The 13,168-nt window shown below is 35.2% G+C and overlaps 1 protein-coding gene across 2 annotated transcripts; it reads right to left on the bottom strand.

Moving 5' to 3' along the window:
• Positions 1 to 3,313: 3,313 nt before the first annotated feature.
• LOC107762809 (microtubule-associated protein 70-2) lies at positions 3,314 to 10,329 on the bottom strand. 2 transcript variants are annotated; one of them, XM_075237026.1, is made up of 11 exons: positions 9,725 to 10,329; positions 9,513 to 9,598; positions 8,162 to 8,227; positions 7,913 to 8,083; positions 7,659 to 7,829; positions 7,385 to 7,540; positions 7,142 to 7,288; positions 6,950 to 7,021; positions 6,336 to 6,866; positions 6,065 to 6,252; positions 3,314 to 3,963 (listed from the first exon to the last, which is right to left on the bottom strand). In XM_075237026.1, exons 1-11 carry the CDS (start codon positions 9,951 to 9,953, stop codon positions 3,924 to 3,926), a joined length of 1,857 nt encoding a protein of 618 aa, XP_075093127.1. In that variant the 5' UTR covers positions 9,954 to 10,329; the 3' UTR covers positions 3,314 to 3,923. The 2 variants fall into 2 exon arrangements, with proteins under 2 accessions (XP_075093127.1, XP_075093126.1); XM_075237025.1 differs by lacking the exon at positions 3,314 to 3,963 and adding an exon at positions 5,275 to 5,502.
• Positions 10,330 to 13,168: the final 2,839 nt, after the last annotated feature.

The raw sequence follows: 13,168 nt of genomic DNA, 5'->3' as shown, positions 1-13,168 counted from the left end.
ATATTTCTCATTTAATGTTTCCCCCTTTCATTTTTAATTATTGTAATATTTATTTTGTAAATATTTTCTATATCTTACGTCAAAACTAAGATTTTTTTATGATATTAATCATTACGGATTTGAAGTTGTGGACTGATACAAGTATATTTAGTAGATGGTTTATGATCATACTCGACCCTGTCATTTGCAACATGCGTTCACGTCGAGATTGCAACTTATTGGTAAGCTACGTGTCAGGTGCACGGGTTTTAAATAATAATAATAATGGTTATCAACTTATTGAAAACTCTGCTAAGAAATAAAACTCTGCTAATTATTTTCGTTGTGATTCAAACATTACCTTCAAGAGAAAATATATATATAGAGGGTCAAAGGTCACAATTCTAAGCACACTAAACACAAACTCGGATGTCAATGCCCTTGACTAGTAATTATCCAGTTGCTAGTGTAGGAATATATACCACAGCGGAAGCAATAACAGAATCTTATTCACGTGTAATCTAAACAACTAGCACGTATGGAGATTTTAGGATTACCTCTTGAAGCGTAAACACAACAAATCTATGTCGTTCTCCAGTTCCTCAGTTGAAAACACACCAGTAGATTTCCACAGTCTTCTACTGTGTTACCCAAACAATAACCGAAAATGGAGAATTTTGGGTGAGCAAAATTCTAGTAGAAACCGCAATCAGAATCTCGTCCAAAACGTTCAGCCCTTATATCCATATATATAGCTGCGTTTTAGGTCAAAACCGTTTTCAAAACCTGTTAGGTTTCTTTCTCCCACTAAGGGACGGTTTCCACGTTTTCTTTCCCACTAAGTAACAGTTTCCACTATTTTCTATTATTTAGGCACAGTAGGGACCACATAATTTAATTAACAAGGCTTCCTATTATGATATTAATTTCGAAATTCTGAAATTAATTTCCATCATAATAAATTACGAATTATTCCACTAAAAATTCGTAATTGCACTTCTTAGTTCAATTTCGAAATTCTTCCATAAAACCTTATTTAACTCCCCATGTTAAGATTCAGATACTAATCAATCAAATTAAATTACTGACTATTTAATTTATTGATTACTTCCTTTAGACTTACACTTAACTTATTTCATGTGTCGGATACAAAATCCACCGGCCAGGTTTACACATGAAAACTTATAAGCTTTCATAAAGGAGTATCATCAATCTCAAAATCGAGACATGGATTCCATCAACTAATTATTACTTCGCCAATGTATATCATTGTTATCCAATTTACCAGGCTTATTGACTCGCGAAAGAATCTCGCCTTTTAATAAATCAAAACAACAAGTGACATACACAGCTAATAATAATTATATCAGGATTAAGAGTATAAGTACATTAAATGGACTAGAGAAATTATTTTATAAAGTCAGTATAAAATACTCATCTCTACTTGATCCGTTCAATACATACAAAATGTACTAGCACAAGAAGTTGGAATTAAACCATTCCCATAATCAAGATAAATTATATTTAATCTTGTGCTACAATCATTCCGATGATTTGTCCAATTCCATCATTAGATTGTGAACATTAACTTTTATGTCTTACAAGAACCGATGATTTAATCTTCCGTGTATAAGCTAAACTCTATACACTAAATCATCTACTATGTAAGCAATGGACGCACAAACCAACACATGATCTATTTAAAATGAAACTTTATTAAATTTAAACAAGTAAACAAATAATTGTTCATAAAGAATACTATAACAATACGCATTGCTTATAATATATTCTAACAGCTAGTCCCCTGTTAACTATGTTTAAAAATGATAAATTATTATTTTGGTTGTGATAAAAATTCTCCAAAGTAAAACCAACTTAAATTTCACTTTGTTTCGAATTGAAAAGAAATGCGAACATTTCAGCCCCCATTAAACCTTTAGAAAAACAACATAGAAAAGCCTGGAAAGTTGCAATAAATTTCAGGTGTGACCACATTTTTAAAAGTTTTGTAAATACAGAGATATATACCATTAGAATTTCTGTTTCTTCTTCTCCTCCTCCATCTTCTTTATATATGCTGTAGAAAATTGAGGCTCATTGCTTATTTGTGATTGATTTGGATTGGTTTGATAGAAAAACACCATTAGTGAATTTTATTGAGCTTGATTGTTGAAGAAGGCAAAATGAATCAATTAATTTCTAAAACTTTGAGTTTAGTAAACATTAAGGCCCCGTTTGGCCATATATTTTGGCAACATTTTCCAAATCTTTTTTGAAAATATTGTTTGTTCATAGATTAATGATCTATTTTTGAAAAATTTCTGAAATTATTTTTCAAGTTCCCAAAATCTAGTTTAGGGTAGATTTTGGGTGAAACTTGTTCTCCCACTCATAAAACTTCAAAAAAAATTTAAATAAAATGCATGTTCAAATATAATTTCAACTTTCAAAAATTATTTTTTCAAGTTTCAACTAAATCTATGTCCAAACGCTAGCTAAAAGTTTGAAATTATCTGAAGTTGATTTTGATCAATTTCAGCCAAATTCTGACGAAGCTTCACGTTAAAGAGCCCAAAGTGGACGAATTCTGTGCCTGAGAAACCCCTTGCTTAGCCTTTTCAATGAAATGTCTTTTAACCATATCTTAACTTGGACTCATGGAATTCATTCACAAGCACGTGAAGTAGCGTGAAGAAAGCATGAAATCGACTGACAAAACCACAAAGCTAAAGTGACATCATTCCTACATGGGTTTATTTGCATTATTTTGACAAAGTAACCATTACCCATGTGGTATCCTGACAAGAATTATGCTCTACACAACCCCCACCCCCACAATCCTTCAAGAGTGACGTTTAAGGGAAAAACAACAAAGGAAAAGCTTCTCAACTTCAATTAAATACCCCACTCAACACCCAAAAAATAAAGGTAAAAGAAATTCACAAATTAATAAGTCTTTCAAACTTCCATTTCCCTTTGTAGTAAAACTCCAAATATTCTACTTCAGTAAAATAGCCAATTGCTCAAAGTTAAAAGAAATACCATTTGCCTCTACCTTGAAAATAAGACTACTTACTGGGCATGGCATTTCGGAATAACAGTTGCGGAAAACTACAAACTAATGAATTTATTCTTTGCGAGTTTTCTTATATCAAATCAATCCAATTTAGAGGAGCTGGCCACTTTTTTCATGCCTCATTTACTCTGTAACTTAAAGCCTCCACCATACTTGTAAGCGTCTAGTAATGCTCATTTTGTGGAGGTGCAAACACTTCAATCATTCGATAACTTTAAATATACCACAAAATGTAACCTCTCTAAGCACTACAAGGAATGAGGTAAGCAGAATAGCGCTTAATCATAATTAGATATTCAATTGGTTCAGAGAAAAATTATATAGCACTAGGCTAGATAACTGTACTACCACGAATACTCTAATCCAATGGGGTAGTAAACACAAAAGGTATCACGATCAGAAGGGGCAAAAATTACCATCCTCTGTTTACAAGAATATTGACAAACATGAACCAATATCATAACACACTAAAGCTGCAGATTACAAATATAGACTGCAAACAAGTTGAGGAAAGAGTAGAGAAGTAAATGCCAAGAGCAGCTACCTATACAACCACACCACTCAAGCTATTCTGGGAGAAGTTAGCTCAACTTTGATAACTTGAGTATCTTTCCAGCTGATTTCTAAGCAGAAGGGGATCAGAGTCAAAGTCAGAAGCACACCACATTTCATCTACTGGCCTTTTCCGGTGTTTGGATAGGCTTCGATCTTGTCACAACCAGAGAGCAGAGAGATCATAGTCATTGGCATGCTTGTTACAATTTTACAATAAACCATTAGAGGAAAATAGTAGAGTTGTCAAGTAGACTAGGAGCAGAGGAAGTCTATGCAGAATTTCTTCACATCTGTAGTTGGGGTTTCCTCAATGTTATTGAGTGTTGCGTGTTAACCCACTTCGTGCCGCATTTCTGCAGATAGTATAATACTATTTGAAGTAAAATTGAAAAACAAAAATAAATAGGATAAAACAGGCACTGGGAATTTCAAGGAGCCACAATCCAGTATTATTCCTAGCCCCCATTGCAAGGTAAACAGTAATTGCAGAAACATTCAAATTAAGAGCAGCTTAACCAAGTAGCAATATTCAGATAGGGAAAGCACAATGATACTAGACATAGTTAGTCGGCTAGTTTCTTAACTCTGCGGGTACATTGATTGTAACGCGGTTCGAGATACATTTTTACAACGTTGCAATTCCTTGTAAAAAATAATAATAGTAATTATGAAAGCGGTAAAAAGTTAAAATTTGCACATAAGTTCATATTTGTATAAAATCAGATAATCAAGCCGAATATAACAGTTGAGCGACCGTGCTAGAACCACGGAATTGAGTTGGAAACTGCAGCATCTGCCCTTCCGGTCATACCAAAAGTCTAGCCAACTAACTATGTTAAACCAAAAAGATATGTTAAACTCACACTCCAACCACCAGTAACAAACTTCTATCAACACGTTGAATTATATAGTTGTTCCACATGAGTTATGTAAAAGTAAGTGTTTTATAAAGGTCTTGGGCCACTCTGTCCATTGTCTTACGTTTTGGTAGGGTATTCGGATTTGTTTCACATGATATCAGAGCCCACCTTTAGTAAGCTCATTTTTACACTTTTAAGTCAGCATTAAAGTTCATGTCTGAACTCCAAAGTCGGCTTACATGCAAGGGAAGGTTTGGAGTCATATTGCTGTCCCATGGGTTGTTGTAAAGGCTTCCAAAGGAGCCTATAAAGATCATGGACCAAACCCATTGCCTTAAGGTTTGGAGTGGATGATCTATTCTAGGCTTTAGGCAATTGCCATTTTATTGCAGGCAACGGGAATATCAGATATTTCACCATGCAACAAAGATGTCTAAGAACCACATCCACCTCCCAAATTTCAAGGCATTTCTGAACCTTAAAAACAATGGTGGAAACAAGAGCTACAACAGCAACCCAGTGTGATCCCACAAGTAGGGTCTGGGGAGGGTAATGCGTATGCAGACCTTACCCCTACCCTGGGGGTAGAGAAGGTGGAAACAAGAGCTATAAAGATTAAACATGGAAGCAGAAATTATATGCATATAGGTGCATCCCAAAGCATGTACAAAATGCTAAAAAGTATTCTTTGTTCTTTCTTGAGTAAAGTAGTCATAATTAAATAATTTATATTAGACATCATGAGATGACATGCAGATATCGCAAGAATAACCTTTCAAGCTAATTTTTATGGGTAGAAGAAATATTGCAAGTATTTTGTTAGAATTCTCAACAAAAAAATTGCAAGTATCCAACAATGTATTGTTTTCCCTCACCTGTTGTTGAGCATAGTACAGAATAGAATGGGTGATGACAAGGACGTAGAGTTAAACCTTTTTCCCATTTCTTTCAATGGGAGATGAAGGGATTAGAGCTCTCCGTAGTTGGATAATGGTTCCTTTATTTATACTCTCGAGTCTTGAAGGTCTTTCTCTGTTACAGTTATACATCATGGTATTAAAACCAACAAAACATGCTTCAGAGCTGGACCTTTAGGAGGAACGTAGTCCATAGATCATAAGAAATGGTTCCATAGCAATAGGGTGAACTAACGGAAAGGAAAGAAACTGAAGAGCTTTTGATGAGGTTGATAACAATTTTTAACATATTACTGGAATGTTTTTGTTTTCATAAAATTCTGGAACTAATGAGATTCCGATTAGCATGGATAATTGGGTTCTCTTTGTAGGGAATCAATTTTTTTGGTGAGATTCCCAACTTTTCGTATGTCCCTCATATAGTCATATACGGAGTGCTACTATTTTACATCAATATAACTATTCCTTGATTAAAAGAAGAGGCGGCATTTACTCTCTTCTTTCCATCCAGTTGAATTGGGTTATCAAAAGTTTGCCCGAATGTAAGAACTATCTGTTAAGGGGTTGCACGTGCACATGCACATCAAAAATTAATAAGTGAATAAAGAATAACATACTGCTTTATAGATAACTGGTTGTAATATCATATTGTGTTAGGTTAAAAACTAAAGGCATACCTTCCTGGAAGCAGCTGAGAACTGTTTGCTGGACCTCTTGAATTTCCAAATCTTTTGGCTCTGTTCTCATGATCTTTCTCAACACGCATGGCAGCCACCTCCTTCTCCATGGCAGCAACCTCCCTTCTCATTTTTTTAGCCTCAACCTCCATGGCTTTTGTTAAAGTCTCTACTTTCTTAGCTAACATCTGAGTTACAAAGAAGACGGTCAATCGTAGCAGAAATATCATAGTGAACGAAATCATAGTATAGCTGAGCAATCAAATCTAACCTCAATGGCGTCATCCTTGTCTTTAAGACTTTGATCCTTCTCATGACCTGCTTTTCTCAAAGCAATCACTTCCTTTTGCAGCAAATCATACAATATTCCAGGTATACTATCCTCTCTTTCTGTTACTTGTGTGTCACTGTTCTTTTCAACTTGACTTGCTTTCCAGGAATTATTCTCAGTCTCATTGTCTTTGGCTACATCACACGACTTGCTGCTGTTGAAATTTGGACCTGTACCATTCAGAAGGTTTTTGCCCCTGTCCAATGACCTTGAGCCACCGTCAAACGACTTCGACGTCCCTTTAGCATTCTTCAGCACCGTACTGGACCCAGAAGATCTAAGCTGAAATGATGGTGATCTCTTTGGTAAAAAGCCATTGGAGGTCAATTTGGAGATGTTTTCAGCGCCTCCCAGTGATTGCCGACGTGCAGGACCATTGCTTGAACTTCTACCATCTGGTGTACTGCGAGTAGCTGAGCTAGATGATCTTAATGTCTCTTCAAGGACCTTAAGCCTCAGTTGATATTTCTCCTGAGGAAAATGATAAATTTCAAGTTATAACGAAATTGAAACAATTGCATTAAAATGCACCCTTTATTGGACTGAATTATTACTTTTAACATGGCTTCTGATTTTGCAGCTCGTTCAGTGACTGCGAGCTTGTCACGCAGCGTTTGCATCTCACCCTGTAGAATAGATTTTGGGACACCAATAAGAGCTTATTAAACTACATAAACGGAATGCATTAAGTTCTATAGAGACAACAGACTGTACTATCTCATAGTGATCAAGTGATACTATTATACCTGCAAAAACCTCCTTTCTTCAAGCCACTGTTTCACAGGCATTACTTTATCATTGGCATCTTTCCACTCATTAGCAACCACAGTTGCTACCCTATTAGCTGTTACCTTGGCACGTGCCAGCTCCCGGTCAAGAGTTTTTCTTTCTTCCTGGAAAATGGAGCAATATAAATGTCCCTGCATTTAGAAGTGCCTGCATACAAACTGTTTATAGTATGATTCAGAAGTCTAGCTAGGATATACTACATTCATCTCTTGAACTTTCCGTTGATAATCCCGGACAGCATTAGCAGCTGCACCACCAGCAAGAACAGCCTCCTCAAGCTCACGTACTGATTGCGTAAGCTTTTCAACCTCCGCAACCTTTTGGCGATGCATTCTGTCCAGTATTTTATTTTCTTCCTGATGTATGTATTGAAACAAGATCAGTAAAAAGAGAATTGATAATTAAAAAAAGCTAAAATGAGAGAGTATTGCAATGTTCAAAACAGCAGAGGCGCCATTCCTGTGATCAACATACCAGGCATATTTCTATCTGTTTCATCAGCTCTTGGTTCTTGTTCTGAAGGTCATCCACCATAGAAGCTTTTGCTAATGCTGACTGCACAGTTCTCTCAGCATCAAGTAAAGCTGCCTCTTTTGACTTTGTAAGACGGTCCAGTGCTTTATTATCATCTTGTAGCTTTGCAATCTGGGAAAAGGCCAAAGAATGAGAAAATATATGAAGGTGAGCTTTTACCGTACCACAACCAGTTTTGAAATACGTGCACACACCTCCTGACGAGCAAGCTTGAGTTCAGCCTCCAAAGGTGCAAGGATGGCTTCAATAGGCGGCATATCATCATCTTTTTGAGCAGCATGGACCCTTCTAAGAGTGGCTTCTGCTGCAAATTGAGCTGCCATGGATGCTTTCTTCTCATCATTAATTTTCTTAATTTCAAGATTCTGCCAAGCAAGAAAAATTATTCACAGTTATAGAAAGCTTAAGAAAAGAAATCTTGACGAGAAGAATCCGCGATGTACCTTGCTTTCTAAAAGAGATTCTGTCAACTTAAGCTTCTCGTCAACCCTTGACAACTCATCAGTGAGCTAAAATTAGGACAAAAAAGAAATCTATATTAGCTTTTCCTCTTGTTCACTGATGAATAGCTTTACAATCAGCAGCAGCAGTATTCATCAATCAAAATGCATGATTGGATTTATAAAGGCAAGACATAAACTAGAATCTTGTTGCCCTAAACACAGGAAAAATTCAAATAATAATCTAGACCCGATTAGACTACAGCTTCCAACTATGAACCTCAATCTTTTATTCAACTCTTATGAGTTGGAAAGGAAAGTCACAACATTCTGATTTTGGAATACGCTGCCCTCCCCATATAAACATGGATTGCAGGAACATATCCAGATCTTCATATACTGCACATGTAACTTCCAATTCACACATACGGCTCAAAAGATCCTCAATATCATGAGTCCAAATCAATAAAGAGCATCCTATTGCCCACCTTTCTTTAAAGCTATCATGAGTCCAAATCAAAAAAGGGCATCCTATTGCCCACCTTTCTTAAAGCTAACTCTCAGACTGGAAGAATTTAACATGTCGTTAGTTAAATAACTGCAAATTTCATTTATAGAAGATTTTGTTCAAATCCATTTGAAGTAGGACAATTACACCAATGGAAATTACTCCATAAGTAACCCAGCCAAGTGATTGTTCAAGTCCTATGATTTCTTTTTACATTAAGATTTATGAAAACCAAAAAACAATTATCTATTTCCTAGCAATCAAACAATCAAAAATCCTGCACTTTTCCACATAATGCAACAAGAATGTAGTTTCCCTTTCTTTTCTTTTTTTTCTTTTTTGGCTTTGTATTGTAACATGAATAGTTAATTCATGTAGCCAACCAAACTAATTCATCAAGCCGTATTTGATACTAAGATGCATCTTGTAATATATGTTTAACATAGCTTTTCGGATCCAGGATTTGAACTTTATGGGTTCCATTTCAAAATTCTACTACAGCCCATTTGAATTACTGGTTCAAAATTTATCATTTGTACTTATTTAGTGGGTATTTTAACACATATAAATGGTGCGAGCTAAAGCTACTAGGTACGGATGAATCCATAAGTTGTGAACTACATCTGCCCCTCCTAGTCTAGGACTACTTATTTCCTTTTGATGTGTCTCCACAAAAAAAGGATAGATTCATTTCTTACTCTTTCCTTTCAATTTCTCTCACAAACTCTGCAATCTCTACAAAAAGTGTTGTAGAGATTTTCTGATACGGTGCTCACATTGTGCTATAAAACAACATTTGAACAACAATAAGACCAAGGAAAGTAAACCGTCAAAAGAGCAGAGAACCTCTTCAACAGCCTTTTCACGCAGTCTTTCCGACAATCTTAATGCCTTGATCTCCGCTTGAGCCTCAGTCAATTCCCGGTCCTTATCTGTAAAACGACACGGTATCAAATATCAATCACAAATTTCTAAAAAAAATATATATACATAACAAAAACGGCATCGTTCTAACACCAAATCAGGCATTTGGATCCAGCGAGCTAAGCATGACTGACCTCTGACTTCATTCTCGAGTCGATTGAGCTCCAACTTCACCGGATCCGACCCGTGAAGTAGGTTTAAGAACTCGTCGGCGTCAAGGCTTGGCCTCATCACCGCCGTCCTCCGCCGTGAACCCTTGAACGACGCCGACACTGTCAACGGTGTAGTCTCACGCACATTGCCGCCGCCGTTTTCGCCGTAACTGAACTCCTCGCTCCCGTCGCCGGAAACAAACTCCGACATCTCTCTCTCTCTACTTTTCCCTCTTATCTCTCACATCAAAATACGCTAAAATATTTCTTCCAGTCAATCAGTGTACAATAAGCAAGGGAGATTTAAATCTGTATATATAATTGGTATAATTCTTCGTGTGTATTATATAGAGAGAGAAACTGCGTGGAATGTTGAGTTCAAAATGATACTCGAGAGTTTCTCTCTCTTCAGTGCTTAAACAAACTCTCTATATTTTGAGAGTCCTGAAATGCAGTGCTTTTGGGGCTTTTCTCTCTCTATAAAATCTGATTAAGAGGAGAGAGAGAGAGAGAGTGTGTGTGAGTGTAAGGTGTTTGTGAGTTGTGTTTTAGCTGGGTTGATCTGAGATTTGAGAACAAATAATGTTGATATTTGCATTCTGTTCAAATGCTTTTTGAACTTGATTTGACTATAGTGCCCCTTCATTAAATTTGGTTTCTAAATTTTGCAATAACGATAAAGTTTTGTCTCATTTATGTAGTCAGCATCAAAAGCACCAAAACTCCAAAGATATTTAGTGACTGTTTGGACATAACAATTGTAAAATTCCAAAAAGAAATTCAAGTAAAAATGATATTTAAAAATTAGAGTTGTGTTTGAACATGAATATAATTTTGGATTGTTTTGAAATTTTGTGAGTGATTTGAGTGAAAATTTTGAAAACAGTTTTTTTGGAGTTTTTCAAATTTTTGAAAAATTCCAAAATACATTTTCAATTGAAAATTGAAAATTGAAATTTTATGACCAAACACCGATTTAAAAAAAAAAATCTTATGCCCAAACGGGCTCTAAATACAACTCTAGTTAAGAGGATTAATTCTAGCAATAATGCATTAAATCATTATGGCTGGTTTTAAATTAAGACTTTTAGACTAGTCTTAGAGAAGAAAAGAGCAAATCTAGTATCTAAAAGAAACAAAATCACTCGTACTTTCATTAAGAGAATTATTTTACTTAGCAGGTGTTTGGACATAAAAATTATAATTTTTGAAATAGAAATTAATATTTGGAGTTACGTTAAAAAATAATATTTTAAAATTTAAAATTATGTATGGACATGTATTTTACTTATAAAAATATTGCAGTTTTATAAATGGAAAAAAAATCCCGAGAAACTTGAAATTTTGGTATGTGAAAACTCATTTTCATAAAATTTCAAAACATACAAATTTCAAATATATTTTTGGAAAAAATAAAAGAAAAAGAATTATGGACGAACGAGTCCTTAATACGTCTGGTTTCTTGTATTAGAAGGGATAACCGTGGTACGAATGTCTGTATAATTTATCCTCCATTTAATTTCTGGTTTTAAAATCCGTGCAGCTAATTCTTGTATTAGTTATAAATTAGTTTTGTGTATTACTTCCTCTATTACTTTTACTTGGCACGTTTTGACTTTTCACACCCCTTAAAAATAATAAATGAAGTCATAATTTACCATGATATTAATATTAATTGATGTATATTTTGTTGGATTTGAGAAAATGATTTGAAATGAGTAATAAATACTATGGGTAAGACAGGAAAAAATTTGTTGTCTCCTCTTGATTTGCATAAAGTATCAAGTAAAAGTGAACATTTATTTTTAGTATATATGTCAAATAAAAGTGACCAGAAAGATTATTTTATTCCGTACGAAATATGGGAAAAAGATACTTAGGTTAGCTATATGTAGATAAATTCCAGGTAGACAAAACTATCCTTGATCTTAAGTTTTCTTCTCAAACCCATTCGATCAGCATAAGGGGGATTTGCATCTATGCCTAATTTTTACGTCACCTTTTAACTTGTATCCGCTTTACAAAAAAATTGCAAGTGTACTCACTTTTTATGTAACTTCAGGCATACGGGCTTGAAGTAGTAAAAATTTATGTCTGAAGTTTGAACTTCAAAATTTTTTGCCTGAAGTTTAGCCTGACTTGCAAAGGCAATCATGCAAACTTCAGTTCATAAGCAAGGGCAAACTTCAGTTCAATTGCTTGTGTCTGAAGTTTGAACTTCGTAATTTTTTGTTTGAAGTATAGCTTTATCAAAGCAAAACTTCAGATATTTTTGCTTGAAGTTTGGCCTGACTTGCAAAGTCAATCACGCAAACTTCAGTTCATAAGCAAGGGTAAACTTCAGTTCAATTGTGTACTTCTAATATTTTTCTATGAACTTCAGTCATTTTGATATAAACTTCAGATATTTTGACATAAACTTCAGACATTTGGTTATGAACTTCAGATATTTGGCTAAGATTGTCAAACATATGGGGTATATACTTCAGATACTAAAGTATAAACTTCAGACATTTGAGTCTCAAGTTAGGCGATGCTATTGGCGAACTTCAGATGCCCAAGTCTGAAGCTTTATTTAATAATTCCAGTCCGGCGAGTGTGCGGGCAGAAGAGAAAGGCAACACTACCAATGAAACCATGTATTACCAAGAAACGCAAATTCGGAGAGTGAATATGACGGTTTTATTCTTGCATACTACCATGAACTAAGAGATACAGTTCAGCGTGAACTCTCAAGATCCTAAACTGGGAACTCATCAGAATAGAGAAGGAGGAAGAAAGGAATGCATAGGTCGGAAGGAAGAAGAGAAGGTGTCTAAAGTTGTTAAAATTAAGATATAGATTAAATAATTTTAAAAATATGGGTATAGGTTAAATGAGGGCGACCAAATAGGGCGTCCCGTGCAATTTTACATCAGCATATTGTATACGGTAAAAATCGAGGATACCCGATTTTATGAGATCGGGGGTATGTCTCGAGAATGAGCCGGTATCGAAGCAAGTTCAGGCTCAGAGAATATGAAGACTAAGGGATCGAGATCGGGCTAAATCGACACCACAGTAACAAAATCACGAGATATCCGCGATCGGCCACCAATCTCGGTGAGAATCTCATAACCGATAAAATCATTAATAGTTAATGGTATCAATCATATATTTTACTTCCGAAATTAGAATCATACCTTATTTAGGATTCCTCTACTATATAAAGAGGGATCATATTCACTTGTAAAAAAAAGAACACAATTATCATCATACATGAGTTCTTGCTTATACTTCTACTAAGAAATATAAACACTCTTTTATTCGCTCTTTATAGTTCTTATTGTTCAACTGATATTGTTGCTCTTACTGATCTTGGCATTTGATCTCAGTCGAATCCAGATCGGGTTCGATAACTTGCAATTACACGGTCTTGATCCATTT

Source organism: Nicotiana tabacum, chromosome 18 (assembly GCF_000715075.1).
Source record: "Nicotiana tabacum cultivar K326 chromosome 18, ASM71507v2, whole genome shotgun sequence".
Classification (NCBI taxonomy): domain Eukaryota; kingdom Viridiplantae; phylum Streptophyta; class Magnoliopsida; order Solanales; family Solanaceae; genus Nicotiana; species Nicotiana tabacum.
This window is presented reverse-complemented; position numbering and strand designations above follow the sequence as displayed.

What these genes read in the sequence shown, in the direction of transcription:
- LOC107762809 (XM_075237025.1), bottom strand. Translation starts at nt 9,953, where the DNA reads ATGTCGGAGTTTGTTTCCGGCGACGGGAGCGAGGAGTTCAGTTACGGC. An exon ending in AATCTCTTTTAGAAAGCAAG is followed by an intron (nt 8,084 to 8,161) that starts GTACATCGCGGA and finishes CTTGCTTGGCAG; the next exon opens with AATCTTGAAATTAAGAAAAT. An exon ending in TCAAGCTTGCTCGTCAGGAG is followed by an intron (nt 7,830 to 7,912) that starts GTGTGTGCACGT and finishes GCCTTTTCCCAG; the next exon opens with ATTGCAAAGCTACAAGATGA.